General features: G+C 42.3%; 1 protein-coding gene across 1 annotated transcript; it reads right to left on the reverse strand.

The window, feature by feature from the left end:
- Nucleotides 1–996: 996 nt before the first annotated feature.
- Nucleotides 997–21,555, reverse strand: LOC129822570 (beta-1,4-mannosyl-glycoprotein 4-beta-N-acetylglucosaminyltransferase-like). The gene is made up of 3 exons (XM_055880910.1): nucleotides 21,336–21,555; nucleotides 4,696–4,951; nucleotides 997–4,593 (listed from the first exon to the last, which is right to left on the reverse strand). The coding sequence occupies exons 1-3, from the start codon at nucleotides 21,359–21,361 to the stop codon at nucleotides 3,277–3,279; spliced, it is 1,599 nt and encodes a 532-aa protein (XP_055736885.1). The 5' UTR covers nucleotides 21,362–21,555; the 3' UTR covers nucleotides 997–3,276.
- Between the last annotated feature and the right edge of the window lie 351 nt (nucleotides 21,556–21,906).

Here is a 21,906-nt window from a genome sequence, read left to right on the forward strand (position 1 = left end):
ACAGTACTATTAGGCCTATTTATTGCCTTACCTCCCTAATCTTACTACATCTTATTACATTTGCACACACTGCACATATATTTTTCTATTATGTTATTGAATGTACGTTTGTTTATCCCATGTGTGACTCTGTGTTGTTGTTTTTTCAACTGCTTTGCTTTATCTTGGCCAGGTCGCAGTTGTAAATGAGAGCTTGTTCTCAACTGGCCTACCTGGTTAAATAACGGTGAAATAAAAATAATTAAATAAAAATGTGTAGGATACCATTTTATGGATGGGACATTAAACGGTTTCCAATTGGCTTCCAATTGGCTCATTCACCCCCCTCCCCCCTGTAACTATTCCCCAGGTTGTTGCTGTGAATGAGAATGTGTTCTCAGTCAATTTACCAAGTAAAATAAGGGTTAAATAAAATTGTATTGAATAAAAAGTCCCATGTTACAGTAAAGAGAGCCATATCAATGACAACTCCTATGCTTTCCCTGTCAATTCTGCCACAATGATCTCCCAGAATTATTTCCTTCAAATTCATATTTTTCTAATAGACGGCCATCTAGTGTTCAGGCATGGAGAAGGCATCCAGTCTCGCTATACATTGCTTTAGGAAAGACAGACCTAACCGGAGTCACTGGCAGTGTGGTATTCCTGTCTAGACTCAAGAGGTACCTTAGTAATGCGTTTTCTGATGACTTTTGGATTTGAAACAAGTTGGTGAAACAAAACGTGTCCTTAATTAACACCTGTGTCTTTACATGGCCGTTGGGCTGGCACAGTGTAATTACAGTGTAGTATGTAGGTAATACTAGGTAATAAACACATTAACTTTGACTTGTCAACTGAACAGCTATTTCTGAAAAATTACCCACATTGGGACGTACTAGTTCAATAAAAATATATAGGTGAATGATTGATGAAGGAAAAGACTCAGGACTTGCACAAGATTTAAAATAAGTCACATAAGATTAGTTATTGATTTTTATTTTAACAATACATTTTTTAAGTTAGAACACAGGAGCAGTACCTCATAGTTGTACAAAAAATATTGGACACCATCCAGAAATTACAAAAGAATTCCCCCTAAAAAAGCAAAGTCAACAACATCTAAGGCATTTTATTGCTGTAAACATGCTGTGGACCTTAAACAACAGTGCAGTTTGTATAGTTGCCATTCATGCCATTCACATGCCATTCTCTAAGATTCCTGAGATTCTGGCCTTTAAATGTAGCCACTGTGGAAGTCCCACTTTTCATAATGTGGACTCCAGATAGAAAGATATCGAAAAGTGGCACCTTACAAATAATGTCTAACAAGATAGATAAAATACATATTCAGACACACACACACACACACACACACACACACACACACACACACACACACACACACACACACACACACACACACACACACACACACACACAAAATAGGGCAGAGGGAGTTTAAAAGTTGAGTGCACGAATAATCAAACCATGGATTGAGGAACGAGAGGTGTTGAGAAAAAAGAGGTGTATCTGAGTTCAGAGTAAGTCGTTTTAAAGGCTGTGAGAGAATGTGTGCAAACTGCAAGTCAGAGCATCAATCAACGAAGCATCAGATTCCCAAGAGAAACATTGTCAACACACCAATAAATTATTATTATCCCCTTATTCCCAAAGTATTCTCCCAAGCCAAAGTAGTGCTTATGCCAATCCTGAACAAAAGTGTCCACATTGACATGCAGTCGGGATCCATGGCTTCATAAAATCTATCAAAGATTTAACAACAGTGAACAGCAGTCTTAACCTTCCTAATATTGTACCTTTATCTGGAAATAAAGATGCAGGATTAATAAAGTAATACATGTAATAAATGACTCAACATTTAAGTAAAAGTATACTAATAAATTACTCCTTTTTATGCACATTTGTCTGTCTTTATGTCATCCTGTTACTGCTTTTACTGCCAGTAGGTTTGGATTCATATAGCTACTCAACGAAACAATGTCTGCAGTGTGAAACAAGAACAAACTAAGATATTCACAACATAATTATTTTGTTTTTGTTTTGCTGAGGCACTGGTTTCTGTTGAATAGGCCTCTCAGTGTACTCTATTGTAATTCAGGCAGGAACAATTTACTTGCAGCGTATCGAAGGCTGATCCGATTGATGGCAGACAGTCTGTTGTTTCTTAACTAAGCATTAATACATTCATAATTGTCATTGCTATACATCCTATTCACAGGGGATATGTCCCTAAGATCTGTAGGAATATTATTATCATGTTCATTATTTGGTTGTTGAAGAATTGTAATCCATTTTTAAGGACAAAACCAAGGAAACCATTGCGTTGTCTTATATACATGTCAAGTTGAGTGTCTAGAACAGATTGAATTACCAGACGTGATGTGAATCACTAGACCATAGCAGAAGAAATGGATTTTGTTTCTCAAGAATTTTTGCTCTCAATGAACAACGAATACAAATTACAGAAATGTCTAAAAGCAATGTGTCAATTGTTTGCATGATTCCATGGTTCTAATTACATATTCTTTTTGGCCTCACATTTATTCACCTGTAAACCATACACAATCTGTTTACAAGAAGGCTATGAGAAAGTTGTGTAGTCAAATTAAGCGACGGCTAAGATAAGCCCACATTAGTGAGGGAAACCTGGATTTGTATTAAACAATATAAAACCGACTTTCCGTTTCCCGCTATATTTCCCTGTGTTGTTCGAACAACCATTTCAGCACAGTAACACAGTTTTACCACCACCACCACAGAAAAGTGCACTGATCCTTTTTCAGGTCTCTTTCTTCACAAAGGTCTCTGGAAACGCAAAACTGGTGGCACTAGAAGCACATTGTTGATCTGACTGAGGGAAAACTACAGTATCACTGGCCATTGGCCATCATCAGATAGATCTTCTATACATATATACCTGTCTGCCATCACGTCTACAGTTAGGAACTGTACAAAAGTCAACAGTCATCATGTCCCAAGCGTAAACCGGTCCTTGAATGCTCTGGAGTAGAAGAGGCCTTTGTCGTTGAGGATTGTTAAACTATCATTTAAATATTGGGATTGAAAAGGGATAGAATTGGATAGAATGAGTCTCAGATGTCACTCATTACAACAGGAAGTGACTGTTGTAATGACAGGAAGTGGAGATTGCCCTTAAATCAGAGGCGTAGGTGGAGTTTTCATAGTTGTGTTCAGACAACACCCCTTGAAGTTAAAAATCCTTCCATTGAAATCAACAATGAGAAAATAATCCTCACCGGTTTTCTACCAGATTCAGGCATATGGGTTCTTAAGTATGTAGCGGTACAGCGGAAAGTTCTTTAATAGATATTTGGGTGCGTACATAGGCTCTTTAGGGTCTGTGGGTGGGTACTCCCCCACCGAGCCATCAAACCATCCCCCAGTCCGGATCAAGCCCTTGATGTAATTCAGGTCTCGTTTTTCCACGTAGTCGCCCCAGCGGGGGAAGTCTCCATTCTGGGCAGAGATTAGTTTGTGGGAGATTCCCTTTGGTCTGAAGCACCAGGAACAGTGCCAGCCTGCATAGTGGACGGGGCTCCCAATGGACCAGTGCACCAGGATGTGTCCACTCTCCCTCTGATAGTTCCGGAAACCCGGCATGGAGAAGTAGTCCCTGCGCCTCAGTGATATCCCGTCTCCATTGTAGACGGCGAAAAGCATGGCAACAGTGCAGGCGGAGTGGACTTCCAGTGTCCCGGGCTGCCTCCAGAAGAAACCATAAAGGGACTTTCTCATGTGGATGGACACAGGTTCCGTCCAGCCATTGTAGAGTTTGAGGAAGAGGATGCCCTCGCGAGCCGGGATCTCATCTGCATCGTTGATGAGGAAGACATCATCCGGCCTGGCACCTTGTACCCTGGACATCCCGTCACGGCTTAGAAATGTTCGCAGGTAGTCGTCAGCGATCCACCCGTTCTGCTGGCCACCTTTAGGGAAGTGATCAAGGAAGACGTAGAGGATCTTGTGGCGCATATAGTTGTAGGTCCCGTTAAGCAGGAGGCGCAGGAAGTGCAGCTGCTTGGAATTTCCATAGGCCGTGAAGTTTGACTCACACACCAGGAAGAGGTCGACAGTGTCGGCCAGCTCGTGAAAGCGGGCGTGGAGGAGGTCAAACTCGTGGTTGATGTTAATGGCGTTGATGACCCTCCGTGGAACCATCCTGGGCATCAGACTTCCCTTAGTGGGCAGGTTGGAGTGTTGCACCATGGTGGGGATGCCACAGTGAGGGCCGTGCCAGCCTTGGCGACAGATACACTTCACCAGCCTTTTCCCCCGGGCGTATTTCCCCTGGGCTGAATTGGGTTCCTCTTGCTGTGCATGCAGGCTCTTACGCTGGCCCTCTCGTGCTGCTTGGACCCTTTGTCCTGAGTCGTCTTTGAGAAAAGCCATTTCTGTCCCCTCTCTGAAGCAATATGCTCCAGACTTGGTGTGCGCAAAGAATGGGGTGGGGTCATCGCGAAGATGGAAGCTCCGTTTGTGAAGTTCCCCCCATGGTCCTTTGGGGTCTGGGAGAGTGACCGTCATTCTGTTTACATTCCCTGAGTCAGGCTGCTCCTTGCGCCATGGGTCCTGAGTGGGAGAACAATAGGAGGAAAATCAAACATATCAATGACAATGTCATATAGACCCAAAACAATGTATAGGGAAAGTCGTGTCATCCGCCACCCTCACCTCACCGCCATGCCCAGTCCGTCTCTCCACCTCCGCATTCCCTTGGTCCTCCCGGTCATCCCCTGGTTCCCACAGGCCCGTGTCTGAGCGAACATTCCCTCTCCAGAGGAAGCCCAGGGCCTCGAGGTTGACGGAGGAGGTATACAGCTCTCTCAGCATAAGCATGTGGTGGAGGGCCTTGCAGTATTGCAGCAGGGAGAGGACACACAAGGCCAATGCGCCAAAGAGAAAGACCTTGTGTCGTCGCATCTTTGTCCTGAAAAACAGATACATTAACAAAACTCTTTAGCTAATTGGAAGTTTACAAACTCCTTAGTTACTTAACAGTTAGGCCCACATAATCATTCCGGTTGTTTTGGCATTGTATGCATGCTCATCAATAACTATTTGCATAAAGTAAAACAACAACTTGGCATAAAGAAACAAAAAGCATGACCTATAGTAGATTTGAACCCTTTCACCTCATCACCCATTGTTAATAAATGACACTGGTAAAAAAAAAAAAAAGTATCTGGAAACCAGAACAAACTAAACAGGAAATCAGAAGAACCTAACCAAGTGAGAAAATGAGAAATGAGAAGAAACCACCCTCTACACTATCTGGGCAACAGAGCGTTGTGCATGTGAGCCCTGAACAAAAGTAGTAGAACTACATAGAAAATGACGCTCCACAGTCCAGGAATAGCATACAAAACACAAAGGGAGTTCAGTTACCAATTTCTTATTTTTTGAGATCTCGTCCTGTATTGGTAACCTGTTTGGGTTTTCAATTACAAGCCACCACTCACTGTAAGACTAGTGCTCCAACTGACTTTTTTGCTTGTGATTTTCCTACATGGACTGCAGGCACTCTGGCTATTTACACTTTAACCCCATTTTGCATGCTGGGCATGGCGGTGTAGGGTTAATATTGGGCAAAAGCAAAACACGTGTGAAACTGGGTTGGTTATTATCTGCTTATAAACTCAGCAAAACAAGAAACGCTCCCTCACTGTCAACTGCGTTTATTTTCAGTAAACTTAACATGTGTAAATATTTGTATGAACATAACAAGATTCAACAACTGAGACGTAAACTGAACAAGTCCCACAGACATGTGACTAAGAGAAATTGAATAAATGTGTCCCTGAACAAAGGGGGGGTCAAAATCAAAAGTAACAGTCAGTATCTGGTGTGGCCACCAGCTGCATTAAGTACTACAGTGCATCTCCTCCTCATGGACTGCACCAGCTTTGCCAGTTCTTGCTGTGAGATGTTACCCCACTCTTCCAACAAGGCACCTGCAAGTTCCCGGACATTTCTGGGGGGAATGGCCCTAGCCCTCACCCTCCGATCCAACAGGTCCCAAATGTGCTCAATGGGATTGAGATCGATGCTCTTCGCTGGCCATGGCAGAACACTGACATTCCTGTCTTGCGGGAAATCACGCACAGAACGAGCAGTATGGCTGGTGGCATTGTCATGCTGGAGGGTCATGTCAGGATGAGCCTGCAGGAAGGGTACCACATGAGGGCGGAGGATGTCTTCCCTGTAACGCACAGCATTGAGATTGCCTGCAATGACAACAAGCTCAGTCCGATGAAGCTGTGACACACCGCCCCAGAAAATGATGGACCCTCCACCTCCAAATCAATCCCGCTCCAGAGTACAGGCCTCGGTGTAACGCTCATTCCTTCGACGATAAACGCGAATCCGACCATCACCCCTGGTGAGACAAAACCGCGACTCGTCAGTGAAGAGCACTTTCTGCCAGTCCTGTCTTGTCCAGCGACGGTGGGTTTGTGCCCATAGACGACGTTGTTGCCGGTGATGTCTGGTGAGGACCTGCCTTACAACAGGCCTAGAAGCCCTCAGTCCAGCCTCTCTCAGCCTATTGCGGATAGACTAGTAGCCTACAGTAGATGTTTTTATTGTCTACATTTCATAACATTACACGGTAGTCTATAACCCAAAGGTGACCAATTAAATCTGTTTATTGAAATAAATAATCTCACGTTTCTTTAGTACTGTTGTTATATTGTTACATCATAATGCCTTTGGTGCTGGAGTATAATGTTGTTTCATCCACCAGCTAATGCCAGCAGTGCTGCTGGTCAGTGGAAGGTGAGTATGAAGACATTGGGGTCTTCAAGTCGTGGGAAGTACTGTCTTTGTAAGAGCTGACACGTAATGGTTGACATGGCTCCTGACACTACTTGTGCATAATCAGAAGTTGGTTTGAAGGTCAGCCATTCTAAGCTGTGTTTGTGAAAAGGACTGTACACTGTACTGATTACTTATTGTTGTTTTGCCTTTATCAAAGACACAGTTGAAGTCGGGAAGTTTACATACACTTAGGTTGGAGTCATTAAAGCTCGTTTTTCAACCACTCCACAAACGTATTCTTAACAAACTATAGTTTTGGCAAGTCGGTTAGGACATCTACTTTGTACATGACACAACTCCTTTTTCCAACAATTGTTTACAGACAGATTATTTCACGGTATCACAAATCCAGTGGGTCAGAAGTTTACATACACTAAGTGGACTGTGCCTTTAAACAGCTTGGAAAATTCCAGAAAATGACGCAATGGCTTTAGAAGCTTCTGATAGGCTAATTGACATCATTTGAGTCAATTGGAGGTGTACCTGTGGATGTACTTCAAGGCCTACCTTTAAACTCAGTGCCTCTTTGCTTGACATCATGGGAAAATCAAAAGAAATCAGCCAAGACCTCAGAAAAAAATTGTAGACCCCCACAGGTCTGGTTCATCCTTGGGAGCAATTTCCAAATGCCTGAAGGTACCACGTTCATCTGTACAAACATTAGTACGTAAGTATAAACAACATGGGACCATGCAGCCGTCATACTGCTCAGAAAGGAGACGCGTTCTGTCATAATGACCATCGTTATGTTTGGGAGGAAAAAGGGGGAGGCTTGCAAGCCAAAGAACACCATCCCAACTGTGAAGCATGGGGGTGGCAGCATCATGTTGTGGGGGTGCTTTGCTGCAGTAGGGACTGGTGCAATTTACAAAATAGATGGCATCATGAGGAGGACAATTATGTGGATATATTGAAGCAACATCTCAAGACATTAGTCAGGAAGTTAAAGCTTTGTCGCAAATGGGTCTTCCAAATGGACAATGACCCCAAGCATACTTCCAAAGCTGTGGCAAAATGGCTTAAGGACAACAAAGTGAAAGTATTGGTGGCCATCACAAAGCCCTGACCTCAAGCCTATATAAAATTTGTGGGCAGAACTGAAAAAGCGTGTGCGAGCAAAGCGGCCTACAAACCGGACTCAGTTACACCAGCTCTGTCAGGAGGAATGGGCCAAAATTCACCCAACTTATTGTGAGAAGCTTGTGGAAGTCTATCCGAAACGTTTGACCTAAGTTAAACAATTTAAAAGCAATGCTACCAAATACTAATAGAGTGGATGTAAACTTCTGACCCACTGGGAATGTGATGAAATAAATAAAAGCTGAAATAAATAAATCTTTCTACTATTATTCTGACATTTCACAATCTTCAAATAAAGTGGTTATCCTAAATGACATAAAACGGGGAATTTTACTAGGATTCAATGTCAGGAATTGTGAAAAACTGAGTTTAAATGTAATTGGCTCAGGTGTATGTAAACTTCCGACTTAAACTGTATACGGTCACACTTTATTTGAAGGGTCCATAATAAACCATTTAATAGGACTTTATAAGGCATTTACAAACACTTTTCTCACCATTTATTAATCATTACTGCCACATTAGTACATTTTAGTAAGGTAGTTATTCACATATGTATATATATCTCCTTAAACACCCTGTGTTGTGTGCTTATTCTATTACCAGGTACTGCAGGAATGTCTACCAATGGCATCACCATCTTTTTGTGAGAAATTGCACTGGTAACTCAAAACATTTATAGTATTTCTAAAGTGAAAATAGCGTCCACTTTAGATTAGGGAAAATAAATCAAAATCAAATTAAATTTTATTTGTCACATGCTTACTTACAAGCCCTTAACCAACAATGCAGTTTTAAGAAAAAATAAGTGCTAAGAAAGTATTTACTAAATAAACTGAAGTAAACAATAAACAAATAAAAATAAAATGAAAAAAAAATAAGAATAAAGAAAAATAACAAATATTTAAAGAGCAACAGTAAAATAACAGTAGCGAGGCTACATACATGGGGTACCGGTACAGAGTCAATGTGCGGGGGACACAGGTTAGTCAAGGTAATTGAGGTAATATGTACATGTAGGTCGAGGTAAAGTGACTATGCATAGATAATAAACAGAGAGTAGCAGCAGCATAAAAATGGGAGGAGGGGTTCAATGCAAATAGCCCAGGTAGCGTTTTGGTTAGCTGTTCAGGAGTCTTATCGCTTGGGGGTAGAAGCTGTTAAGAAGCCTTTTGGACCTAGACGTGGCGCTCTGGTAATGCCTGCTGTGCGGTAGCAGATAGAGCAGTCTATGACTAAGGTGGCTAGAGCCTTTGACAATTTCTTGGACTTCCTTTGGTACCACCTGTTTTAGAGGTCCAGGATGGCAGGAAGCTTGGCCCTAGTGATGTACTATGGTGGTCTGCTTGAAACATGCTGGTATTACAGACTCGGTCAAGGACAAGTTGAAAATGTCACTGAAGACACTTGCCAGTTGGTCAGTGTATGCTTGGAGTACACGTCCTGGTAATCTGTCTGGCCCTGCAGCCTTGTGAATGTTGACCTGTTAAAAGGTCTTACTCACATTGGCTACGGAGAGCGTGATCACGCAGTCGTCCGGAACAGCTTGTGGTCTCATATATGCTTCAGTGTTGCTTGCCTCGAAGCGTGCATTGAAGTAATTTAACTAATCTGGTAGGTCAGGGCTGTGCTTCCCTTTGTAGTCCGTAATAGTTAGCAAGCCCTGCCACATCTGACAAGGCATCGGAGCTGGTGTATTACGATTCAATCTTAGTCCTGTATTGATACTTTGTCTGTTTGATGGTTTGTCGGAGGGCATAGCGGGATTTCTTATAAGCTTCCGGGTTAAAGTCCCGCTCCTTGAAAGCGGCAGCGCTAGTCATTAGCTCAATGCGGATGATGTCTGTAATCCATGGCTTCTGGTTGGGGTATGAACAGTCACTGTGGGGATGACGTCATTGACGTCTATGTGTGTGGAGTAAAGGTGGTCTAGAGTTTTTTTTCTCCTCTGGTTGCACATGTAACATGCTGGTAGAAATGAGGTAAAACGGATTTAAGTTTCCCTGAAATAAAGTCCCCGGCCACTAGGAGCACCGCCTCTGGATGAGCATTTTCTTGTTTGCGTATGGCCTTATACAGCTCGTTGAGTGCGGTCTTAGTGCCAGCTTTCGGTTTGTGGTGGTAAATAGACAGCAATGAAAAATATAGATGAAAACAGTCACCCACACTCTGGATAACATGAAAACTGCCTAACCAGCTCTGCTAGGGGGAGTAAAATTGTTATCTCTCATTATGTGTCTGGAAGTAGCTAGCCAATGTTAGCCAGTTAGCTTGGTTGCTTGACTGTCGTTGTGAGGTCAGAGCTTTCGGAACAACCCTACTTATTGGCCAGAGAGTCCAGTGTGCGCTGAACGCGAAACACTCTGAATATACAAACGGACAATCTGACAGGACAGTTGCAGTCCCCAACGCTCTGGATAACATAACAGCCTAACCAGCTCTGCTAGGGCGAGTAATGTTCAGTGAGCTGTTCTCTCTCCCTTAGATGTCTGGAAGTAGCTGGCAAGTTAGTACAGAATGCTTGGATCAACCCTTAAAGAGATGGGTGGGGCTAAGGCTTAAGAGGGTGTGAACAATGCTGAATGGGTATAGACAAAGAAAGGCTCTCCATTAGTAATACCGAAACATTGAAAGACAGTTTTCTCAAAAGGGAGTTGACAAGCTGATCAACTTTCAAAGCAAAATTACTTTCCCATTGTTTCCTCAAATGCAGTGTATGATATACCATTTTGTACAGAAATTCTGTAGCTGTAATGTGGTATACAGCTTATCATGAGATACTCTACCTCAGGCGTGCAAAACCTAGAGACTTCATTAATATTAGATTTTGAGCACCAGCTGTTATTTACAAATAGAAAGAGAGCGCCACCCCTTGTCTTACCGGAGAAAGCCGTTCTATCTTTCCGATGCACGGAAAACCCAGCCAGCTGTATGTTATCCATGTCATTGTTCAGCCCCAACTCGGTGAAACATAAGATATTACAGTTTTAATGTCCCGCTGGTAGGATAGTTTTGATCGGAGCTCATCCAGTTAATTATCCAATGATTGCACGTTGGCTAGTAGGACTGATGGTAGAGGCGGGTTACCCACTCACGTCGGATTCTTACAAGGCACTCCGACCTAAAACCCCTGTATCTCCGTCTCTTCTTCATGCGAACGACAGGGATTTGGGCCTTATCCGGTGTCTGAAGTAAATCATTCACGTGCGACTCGTTTAAGAAAAACTCTTTGTCCAGTACGAGGTGAGTAATCGCTGTTCTGATATGCAGAAGCTCTTTTTGCTCATAAGAGACAGGGGCAGAAATATTATGTACAAAATAAGTTACAAATAACATGAAAAAACACATGCAATAGCACAATTGGTTAGGAGCCTGTAAAACGACAGCCATCTCCTCCGGCACCATTATAACTTTACTAATGATTGGTAAATTGTTTATACATGTGGGAGTAATGATTAATAAATGCTGAAAACACAACATAGAAATTCCTTAGAAATGATTTATTACAGGCCCTTCAAATAAAGTATACCATATATACTGTACACATCATGTAGATAGAAATTAATGCACAAGTTTAATATATCACTCTCTCAAACCCTTCACGGGGAGCATGTTTTTACTGTCACATAAATACAGCAGCCCCAAACTGTAATGCTTGTCATCCCTTCAGTCACCCACCTTATTTGATACATCCTGACATGAAATGTCCCTCTACAACTTGCTAAAATAACAACAAAAAAATTATATGACCTGTTTCCATATCTCATTCCATGTGACTTATATATGGAGCAAGAAGGTAGAATTTTGACAATAATTATTTAATCATCAAAGTGTATTGAAAAGTATGATGAAATGTTAATGTCTGACAGACAGGTAATAATGTCAACAGTCAGGTCCTTTTTGTATAGTTTTTCTCCAATATGTGTGTACACAGTCTACTGTGTACACTTACAGGAACACCTGCCAATTTCCTTATGTGCTTCCTGCTACTATTGTGAAACCTGGATTCAGGATCTGGGAGTCTACTCAACCTCATAGTGGTGCAACAGTACCTAAATCCATTTTGGGATTTTATTTGACCATATATAGGACAAAAATAGCTATTGCAAGTTCAACTCAATTGCACCCAGATGTTTTGAAGGCGATGGGTCACTTAGTTGGGTTGTTTTCTTTGCAAACTGCTGGGTTATTGATGCTGGGTGCTGGGTTATTGATGCTAGGTTATTGAGATATGACCCAGCGGGTCAGTTCAGAAGACTGGTGTTGCTTAGTAGGGGTGTGGCTTTCAGATAATTTTGGCCACCTGTGAGTGTAAATGTCATTCCGATGAATCTGTTTTGTTGTATTGTTATCACATATTAAGGTTGAACACTGAAACTATTGAAGCTTTGATGAGGCTTACACTAGTGTATGAGTTCCTCGAGCCTATGCATATCTCACTGTTGGGTTATGTAAATAATACATGTTATGAATTTTATATGAGAATATGTAATGTGCAAAGATATTCAAGGAACGTTTTTAATTTGCATTGTACATGATGAACAAGTGACAAATCATTTTCAAATAGGTCGCAATTTCTGAAAATAACCGATGGTTTACATGAAAAAAGACCCAGCTGCTGTGTCAACCCAACTGATGGTTAAAAAAAACAAAACAACTAAAGGTTAAATGAACCCATGTTTGGTTCAACCAAACAACCCAACATTTGGGTTATTCACACAACCCAACTGGCTGAGTCAAAATAACCCAGCGTGTGTTCTGTCCAAAATGTACCCAGTGCTGGGTTACCAAATAATCCAAGAATGTACAAGCCAAGAATTCTGTTTGAGCTGCTCTAGGAGCTTACTGACATGTATAAAGATAAGAGCATGTGAAACTGGGTACAAACTTCATTGCAGCACACACCTTAGGGTTGGGCACCTATTCAGAGCATGAGTGCTGATAAATATGACTACGTCTTCCTCCTTACTGATCTTCAGTGAGTGAAATTCTGCTGATTGGTCACACATGGAATTAGTGTACTGTAGATGAGTGACTGAACGTTAAGATATTTGAGGGTGCATGTGGTGGCACATCACATGTTCATTCCTGGGTGATGTGAATGAGACCTTGGACTGTTTACAACTGTGCAGAAAGGCAGTGGAGGACATGTGATTGATATCATAAAAGTCATAGAAGTTACACATTAAACATTAGTCTGTGACAAGGAAGTCTCAGCTTCATCCTCTGGACGAGAGAGAGCCAGCCCAGTGCCCTTTTGTACAATGAAAGCTATTCTCTCCCACTCACCATGCTCAAATGTCACCCTCTTTTCTCTGTTACTCCGTGCACAGTGCACTACAATACTTTCCTTCTCCAAACCTCCCCCCTCCTCCTGTCCCCCTTCCTTTACCCACATACCCTCCAACCTACTGCTCTGCTCATTCCTCCTGGTCCTCTAGCTTCGGGTTACACACACACCTGATCCTCCTGTGTGCTGCTTCCTTACAAAGGTTGGGGATAGGTTACCTGGGCAGACCCACAGTGCTAGTATTGTGTCTGGGAAAAATTATCATCATTACATAACATCCCTGCCCACACACACACACACACAAATGCAGAGGCTACAGTGTTGCGCATTGGAAATAAGTACATTTGCTTCGACAAGGTATTTGTCTAACAGCAACCATCAACAACACAAGCTTCCGTGAAAGTCAGAATGAAAAAAATACCAACCTGGAAAGTCCCGGAAAGAAATGTGAACAGGGGAACAGACAATGTGTGTTATGGGCCCTGTTCAAAATGTGTACACTATAAATGGAATAGGGTGCTATTTGGGATGCAGACTTAGAGTAAGTTCACAGCTACATAGGCCTATAGTAGTTGTGTTATTTTATTATGACCCCCATTAGCTGTTGCTAAAGCAGCAGCTACTCTTTCTGGGATCCTCACAAAACATAGATCATGACATAATAGAGAACATCAATAGACAAGAACAGCTCAAGGACAGAACTACATACATTTTAAAATGGCAGACATAGCCTACATATCAATACATGCACACAACATATCTAGGTCAAATAGGGGAGAGGCGTTGTGCAGTGAGGTGTTGCTGTATCTGGTATTTTTTAGCAGGTTTGCTGTTAATTTGAGCAATATGAGATGGAAGGGAGTTCCATGCAATAATAGCTCAATAAAGTACAGTACGCTTTATTAAAAAATATATATATTTCACCTTTATTTAACCAGGTAGGCCAGTTGAGAACAAGTTCTCAGTTACAACTGCGACCTGGCCAAGATAAAGCAAAGCAGTGCGACAAAAAACAACAACACAGAGTTACACATGGGATAAACAAAAGTACAGTCAATAACACAATAGAAAAATCTATATACAGTGTGTGAAAATGGAGTAAGGAGGTAAGGCAATAAATAGGCCATAGTAGCGAAGAAATTAAAATTTAGCAAATGAACACTGGAGTGATAGATGTGTAGATGATGATGTAAAAGTAGAAATACTGGTGTGCAAAAGAGCAAAAAAGTAAATAAGAACAATATGGGGATGAGGTAGGTAGTTGGATGGGCTATTTACAGCTGCAGCGATTTGTAAGCTGCTCAGATAGCTGATGCTTAAAGTTAGTGAGGGAGATATGAGTCTCCAACTTCAGAGATTTTTGCAATTCGTTCCAGTCATTGGCAGCAGAGAACTGGAAGGAAAGGCGGCCGAAGTAGGAGTTGGCTTTTGGGATCACCAGTGAGATATACCTGCTGGAGCGCGTGCTATGGGTGGGTGTTGTTATGGTGGCATGTGAGATGAGATAAGGCGGAGCTTTACCTAGCAAAGACTTATACATGACCTGGAGCCAGTGGGTCTGGCGACGAATATGTAGCGAGGGCCAGCCGACGAGAGCATACAGGTCGCAGTGGTGGGTAGTATATGGTGCTTTGGTGACAAAACGGATGGCACTGTGATAGACTGCATCCAGCTTCCTGAGTAGAGTGTTGGAGACTATTTTGTAAATTACATCGCCTAGGTCGAGGATCGGTAGGCTAGTCAGTTTTATGAGGGTATGTTTGGTAGCATGAGTGAAGGTGTCACGATCGTCGAAATAACCTTCGGACCAAGGCACAGCGTGATATGGGTTCCACATCTTTTTATTTGTGAAACGCAAAAAACAAGAAAAAAAGCTAACGATACGTGAAGCTATGGCGTGCTCACAGGCAACTACACATAAACAAGATCCCACAAAACACAGTGGGGAAATGGCTGCCTAAATATGATCCCCAATCAGAGACAATGATAAACAGCTGCCTCTGATTGGGAACCATACCAGGCCAACATAGAAATAAAACAACCTAGATTACCCACCCTAGTCACACGCCGACCTAACCAAAATAGAGAATAAAAAGGCTCTCTATGGTCAGGGTGTAACAGAAGGAGGCTTTGTTGAAAAATAGGAAGCTGATTCTAGATTTAATTTTGGATTGGAGATGCGTAATATGAGTCTGGAAAGAGAGTTTACAGTCTAGCCAGACACCTAGGTATTTGTAGTTGTCCACATATTCTAAGTCAGAACCGTCCAGAGTAGTGATGCTAGTTGGGCAGGCGGGTGGGGGCAGCGATCGGTTGAAGAGCATGCATTTAGTTTTCCTAGCATTTAAGAGCAGTTGGAGGCCACGGAAGGAGTGTTGTATGGCATTGAAGCTCATTTGGAGGTTTGCTAACAGAGCCTTAGACATCAGTCTCTCAGATGAGAAATCAATTTCCGATGATGATGATGAAGATTATCATCCACCTTCAGAGTTGGATGTTCCACCACAAGTTGCAGCTGAGCCTATGGACACAACTCCAGACAACCTATCAAACAAGAAATCCAAGATTTCACCAATGGGTAAGCCATGTGATCCCAAATGCAAGAGGCAATGTACTCAGAATATTTCAGAGGGTAGGCAAAAGCAAATATGGGGAAAGTATTCAGGGATGAAGTATAAGGATAAGAGGACATGGATCTTCCACATGGTGGCACAGCAATCTAAGAAAAATATCACTGTTGGCGCTGACAGTCGACGCAGCAGGTCCTTTCTGTACCATCTTCCAAACCAGAGCAGTTCTGCACAACAGGTGTGCAAAGTGTTTTTTTTACAACATTGGGCTACCACCCCAAAAATGACAGGCTGATTGTCACGATGATGGGCAAGTCAATCACCACCAAACTGATTCCACCAAAGGATCCGAGGGGAAAGAAATCTTCAGCGAGCAAATTGAACATGAATCCAATCCTGCAACACATTGAGTCCTTCCATCCCCAAATCAACCACTACAGACAAGAGCCTGCCCCACATCGCCTCTACCTCCCTAGTGACGTCAATATTCGGTTCATGCATAATGACTACAAGGAGAAGAACAAAGATGCCAGCTATGGTTACGAGACCTATCGCAAGGCGGTAAAGGGAAGGAACATCAGCTTGTGAAGCTTGGAGAGGAGGAGTGCGAGCTCTGTTTGGTGCAGTGTCATCATCTGAAGATGGAGCACAGGGAGAATGAGGCCATGGAAACCCAAGCCTGCCAAGACAACAGCCATGCAGCACCTGAATTCACCATCACCAACCCCGACTGCATGCAATATAGGAAATATGAGGAACATAAAAAGTCTGCAGGGCAGAGCAGAAGCCATTACCAGGTTGATACACAGAAAGATTGGCCTGAGGACTGGTCTGTGAGCAGCGTTGATATGCAAAAAGTCATCATGCTCCCTCGCATGCCAGGTGTGGAAACAGGCAACGATCCTTCTTGTGAACAATGCTATCCCGAGACATTCGCCACCATTGATAAGAAGTCTCAAAAGAAGAAGAAAACAATCTCAGTGGTATGACATGAAGGAACAGCTGGTCGGAAGGCAGAGGAGATTACTTCATTTTACGTAACAGCAATGGAGAGGGAGAGAGATGTCAAGCATGCAGTGTATTGGGTGGATAACTGCACTTCTCAAAACAAAAACGGGTGCTTCCTAACATCACTGGTGAGTGTTGTCAATGCTGCCTCAACTTTGATGGAGGAGATCACCCTCAAGTTCTTCGAGCCAGTGCACACCTTCATGAGTGCAGACAGTTTCCACCATGGCGCGGAACAGGAGATGAAAGAACGACCAGGAAATGTGGTGTACGACTTCGGGGACTGCCTCCATGTGGTCGCCACTTCCAGCGCAGGCAAGGTGGAGGTGGTCGAAATGAAAAAGGAAAACATCCTGGCATGGAAAGCTGGCCATTCCATCGTCAAGCTGAAGAAGGCAGCAGCACCAAAGCTGGCAGAGTTAGCTGAGATCCAGCTTGAGGCGTGGATCCAGGAGCCTCTTCTACAGTCTTCCATGACGAAAATGACTTCAAAGAGCTTGACTTTATCATGAAGAAAGTCGCTCTAGAGACATCTTCGACGCTACGTACACAGGATAGAAGAGTCCAAGAAGATGGACATAATCACCAAGCTGTGTCCTCTGATGCCTGCGAATCGAAGGCAGTTCTGGAATGCCTTGGCTGTGAACAGCATTGCTGAGGATGAGGAGTGATATGGAAGAGCACTGAAGAAGTTTTACTTAAAAATGAAATGTTACTTAAAAATGAAATGTACCTATTCAGCATTTTATCAATTGTAGCTAAATGTAATTTGTGTCCTCTTATGAATATGAACATGTAAATATATTTAAATTGTATTCTTAAAGCTGTTATTTATTTATTAATTCAAAAGTGTAATTTGAAAAAAATACTAATAAAATGTTTTTATTAGCAATCTCATGGTAATTTTTTTATCATTTGTATTACCCTATGTCATACTTCTATCATGTTCCATCATTATATATTACAAGACATGTAACCATTTCATGTAATTTAAACAATTGCAGTGCTGCTTTTCACATTTATTCTTATAACAAGACATGGGCTACTTGTCAAACACAGTATGTAATGTGACTGATGCAGAACCTACATCTCTACGTAAATGCAACTGGTATCTTAGTGGAAGACACAAAGGATGCAATGTCAACTCTTACACTGTCAGTAATTACAATGCTCTTGTATTAATAGCATAAATGAGAAGTATAGTAAACTAACAAATGAAAATGGCAGATACTGCTCTTTGCTTTGGTATTACCCTGCAATTTATAACATATCATGCCAAGGAAGAAGGCAGTAACTGCCGTTTAAGGGTCAAAGGTCATGTCAGAGGTCAGGGTCAACATGAATAAAAACAATTACTCATACTAAGGCAACAGATCTCCAATGATCTCCCTATAATTAATTTGGCTGGACAATTAAGAAACTTTGAAGACATTTTTCTCAGTTCCACGCTATGAGCAGTTACTGCCTTTTTGCTTGGGAGGGCAGTACAGACAGGGGTATGGTAGGGTGCGGATAAAGTGGAGGTAAACCTAGGCACTGAGTGACGATAAGAAAGGTTGCATCTCTGGCGGCAATAGTTATGCTAGGTGAGGTCACCCCATGCGTGGGAGGTGGGACAAAAGAGGTATCTGAGGCACGTTGAGAGGGGCTAGTGGCTCCACAGTAAAATAAAACAATCATAACTACCCTAAACAACAGTATACAAGGCATATTGACATTAGAGAGAGACATAAAGCGAGGCATAAAGCAATCACAGGTGTTGATTGGGAGAGCTAGTTAAGACATCAACGGGTAAGACAGCAACAGCTGAATCAGCTAAGACAACAACAACAGGTAAAATAGCGATGAATGGGGCCGACAGATAAACAAAATGGAGTACCGTGATTAATGAACAGTCCAACAGACATCAGCTATGTAGCCAGGTGATCATAGGGCCCAGTGAACAGCAATAGATGAAACAGGGAAGTCGTTACTACGCTAGCAAGTGGGAGACATGCCGTTCATAAAGTTAGCAGGCCGGGACTAGCAGAAGTGTCTTCACCAACGTCCGAAAAAGGCCGGTTGAGGGCACATCAGACGGAATTACGTCGGCAGACCAGTCGTGATGGATTGGCGGGGCTCCGTGTCGACAAAGGGTCCAGGCCAATTAGTAAAAGAGTTATTGTAGCTGGAGTAATTTATTTTGCTAGCCGGGAGATGCGCCTGGCTCGAGGCTAACTGGTGCTAGCTTCGGGACAAGGGCGTTAGCCACTATAGCCACTCGGTAGCAGCTAGCTAGTTGCGATGATCCGATGCAAAGGTCCAGAGCTTACGGCAGGAATCTGGCGATGTAGTGGCTTCTAGTAGTGTTAGTGAAGAGTCCGGGAGGCATCAGCTGTGTAGCCGAGTGATCATAGGGTCCACTGAGCAGGCCGGGAGATGGGCCTGGCTCAAAGGGTAACTTCGGGGCTGGGCCACTCGGTAGCAGCTTGCTAGCTGCGGTGATCTGGAGTACTGGTCCAGTAATGGAGTAATCTGGAGTAATGGTGGCGAAAAGCAGTCCTATATGCTCAGGGTTGATATCGCGCTGTGCAGACTGGCGGGTATTATCCAGGGTAAAAGCGGCTGGTGTCTGAGCTAGAGGTAAAGGTAGTGGCTAACAATGACTAAATAGCTAATAGCTGGTTAGCATCTGACAGCTAGCTTCTGATGGAGGTTCTAGCTATAAGGTCTAAATATAGCAGATCCGTATCACATTGGGTGAGGCGGGTTGCCGGGAGGTATATTTAATTTAAAAATGGAAAAAGAGATAGAAATATATTGAAATTTAAACAAAGAAATATGAAAAAAGACCACATTTACATGGGACAACACCAAACACATCTGCACCACTACTACCATCTTGGTATAGGTTGGTTCTTGAATTTGTTCTGTTCTGGATTAGGGGACTGTTAAAATACCCCTGGTGGCTTGTCTGGTGGGGTAAGTGTGTGTGTCAGAGATGTGTGTAAGTTGACTTGCAAATTTTCCACACATTAACGTTTCTTATAAAAAGAAGTGATGTGTTCAGTCTCTCCTCAGCTCTTAGCCAAGATAGACTGGCATGTATAGTTTTTATATTAGCCCTTTGAATACAATGAAGAGCAAGCACCTGACCACATGACTGGACAACAATCAAGATAAGACAAAACTAGAGCCTGCAGGACTTGATTTTTGGAGCGTGGTGCCAAAAAAGCAGAGCATCTCTCTATTATGGATAGACCTCTCCCCATCTTTACAACCACTGAATCTATGTTTTGATCATGACAGTTTACAATTTACACCAAGTAATTTAGTTTCCTCACCTTAGTACATAAAAATAGATCATATATATGAACCACACTTCCTTGGACCACAATATACTGAGAGAATGACCCACAGACCCCATGAAAAATCAAATCAAATCAAATGTTATTTGTCACATAAACATGGTTAGCAGATGTTAATGCGAGTGTAGCGAACTGCTTGTGCTTCTAGTTCCGACCATGCAGTAATCTAAACAAGTAATCTAACAATTTCACAACAACTACCTTATACACACAAGTGTAAAGGAATGAATAAGAATATGTACATAAAAATATATGAATGAGTGATGGCCGAACGGCATAGGCAAGATGCAGTAGATGGTATAGAGTACAGTATTTACATATGAGATGAGTAATGTAGGGTATGTAAACATTATATAAAGTGGCATTGTTTAGCTAGCCAACCACACTTAGCTAGCCAAAAATATCCCCATTACAAATCAGATATCATGGTCTCACAGCCTGTGTTAATGTGGAAATGTGACAGAGTGCCTATCAGGGCTTGACTGTAAGGCTTGCCTTAAGAAAAGGGAAGTTGAACTGAGCAGTAGGGCCAGTTCAATCACCCACAACTCAAATTCCCCATGAGTACAGCTGTCAACATAGGGAGTCTATAGACTCAAAAAAATGCTGGGCTAAAAACAACCCAATTTGGTTATTTGGTAACCCAGCACTGGGTAAATATTGGACAGAACACATGCTGGGTCATTTTGACCAAGTTAGTTGAGTTAATTTAACTGTCAGTTGTTTTGTTTTTTTAATTGTCAGTTGGATTGTCAGCAGCTCAGGTTGACCGCAATGGAGTTGACATGATAGCACAAACAGATTTGGGACAAGGAAGTCTAGGCTTTACACACCGATAGAAGTTTGTACAACCAGGAACAACGATGTCTATGATGTGATGAGTGAACCTGAATGCTAGATAAAACGGTTGTGTTTTATTGTGTCAACACTGAAATATGCTGTTGTAGTAAAGAGTATGTTGAAATACCCGTTAGCAAATGCAGCTCAAAGCAGTTGCGCATGAAAGTAAAAGTTAGAAATACATCTACATAGCTAGCTATTTATTTGTATTTTTTATTAAACAAACATGTAGCTCAAAATACAATGCATCCAAACATTACCATGTACTGTAAAATGAGAAAGGGAGAGAAAAAAAGAACGTGTGAGAGAGGGAGAGAAAGAGCAGGAGAGAAAGAGAGAATGTCATTTAACATACTCTACCTCCCTTGCTGGTAAAGTCTAGCCATGCTGGTTTGTTGGCAAGTGGAGCACCACTGTTATTTCCGATTTAGAATTCTCTTTTCAACATCCCCAATACTTGCACTACTCCGTTAAGCTACGTTGTTTGAACTATTTGGTAGAGCTTCCATACAGCGGCAGGTGGCCTCAGCAATGAATGATATGACAACAACCACCAGGCTACCAAACTGAATTTACAACAATGCACAGAGAGAGAGAGAGAGAGGGAGCGAGAGCGAGAGAGAAATGGGAGGCTCGTGACACAAAACGGTCGCTTAGGCACCCCCAGCCACTAGGCCCCGACCCAAATTATTATTATTCGTTTTTTAGGAACTCAGTTGGGGTTTCAACTTACTGTGGAGAGTTAGAACAGCAGAATACTTATGTAAATAATGTATTTCAGTGTTTTTATTTTTAATACATTTGCAAAAAAAAATCTAAAAACCTGTTTGTGCTTTGTCATTATGGGGTATTGTGTGTAGATTGATGAGGGAAAACATATATTTTAATACATTTTTGAATAAGGCTGTAATGTAACAAAATGTGGAAAAAG

Source organism: Salvelinus fontinalis, chromosome 2 (genome assembly GCF_029448725.1).
Source record: "Salvelinus fontinalis isolate EN_2023a chromosome 2, ASM2944872v1, whole genome shotgun sequence".
NCBI lineage: Eukaryota > Metazoa > Chordata > Actinopteri > Salmoniformes > Salmonidae > Salvelinus > Salvelinus fontinalis.

Excerpts from the sequence above, each read along its gene's own strand:
- LOC129822570 (XM_055880910.1), bottom strand. The coding sequence starts at position 21,361 with ATGGCTAGACTTTACCAGCAAGGGAG. Across the intron at positions 4,952-21,335 it reads AGACTTTACCAGCAAGGGAG|GACAAAGATGCGACGACACA; the intron begins GTAGAGTATGTT and ends TCTGTTTTTCAG. Across the intron at positions 4,594-4,695 it reads GGACTGGGCATGGCGGTGAG|GACCCATGGCGCAAGGAGCA; the intron begins GTGAGGGTGGCG and ends TCTCCCACTCAG.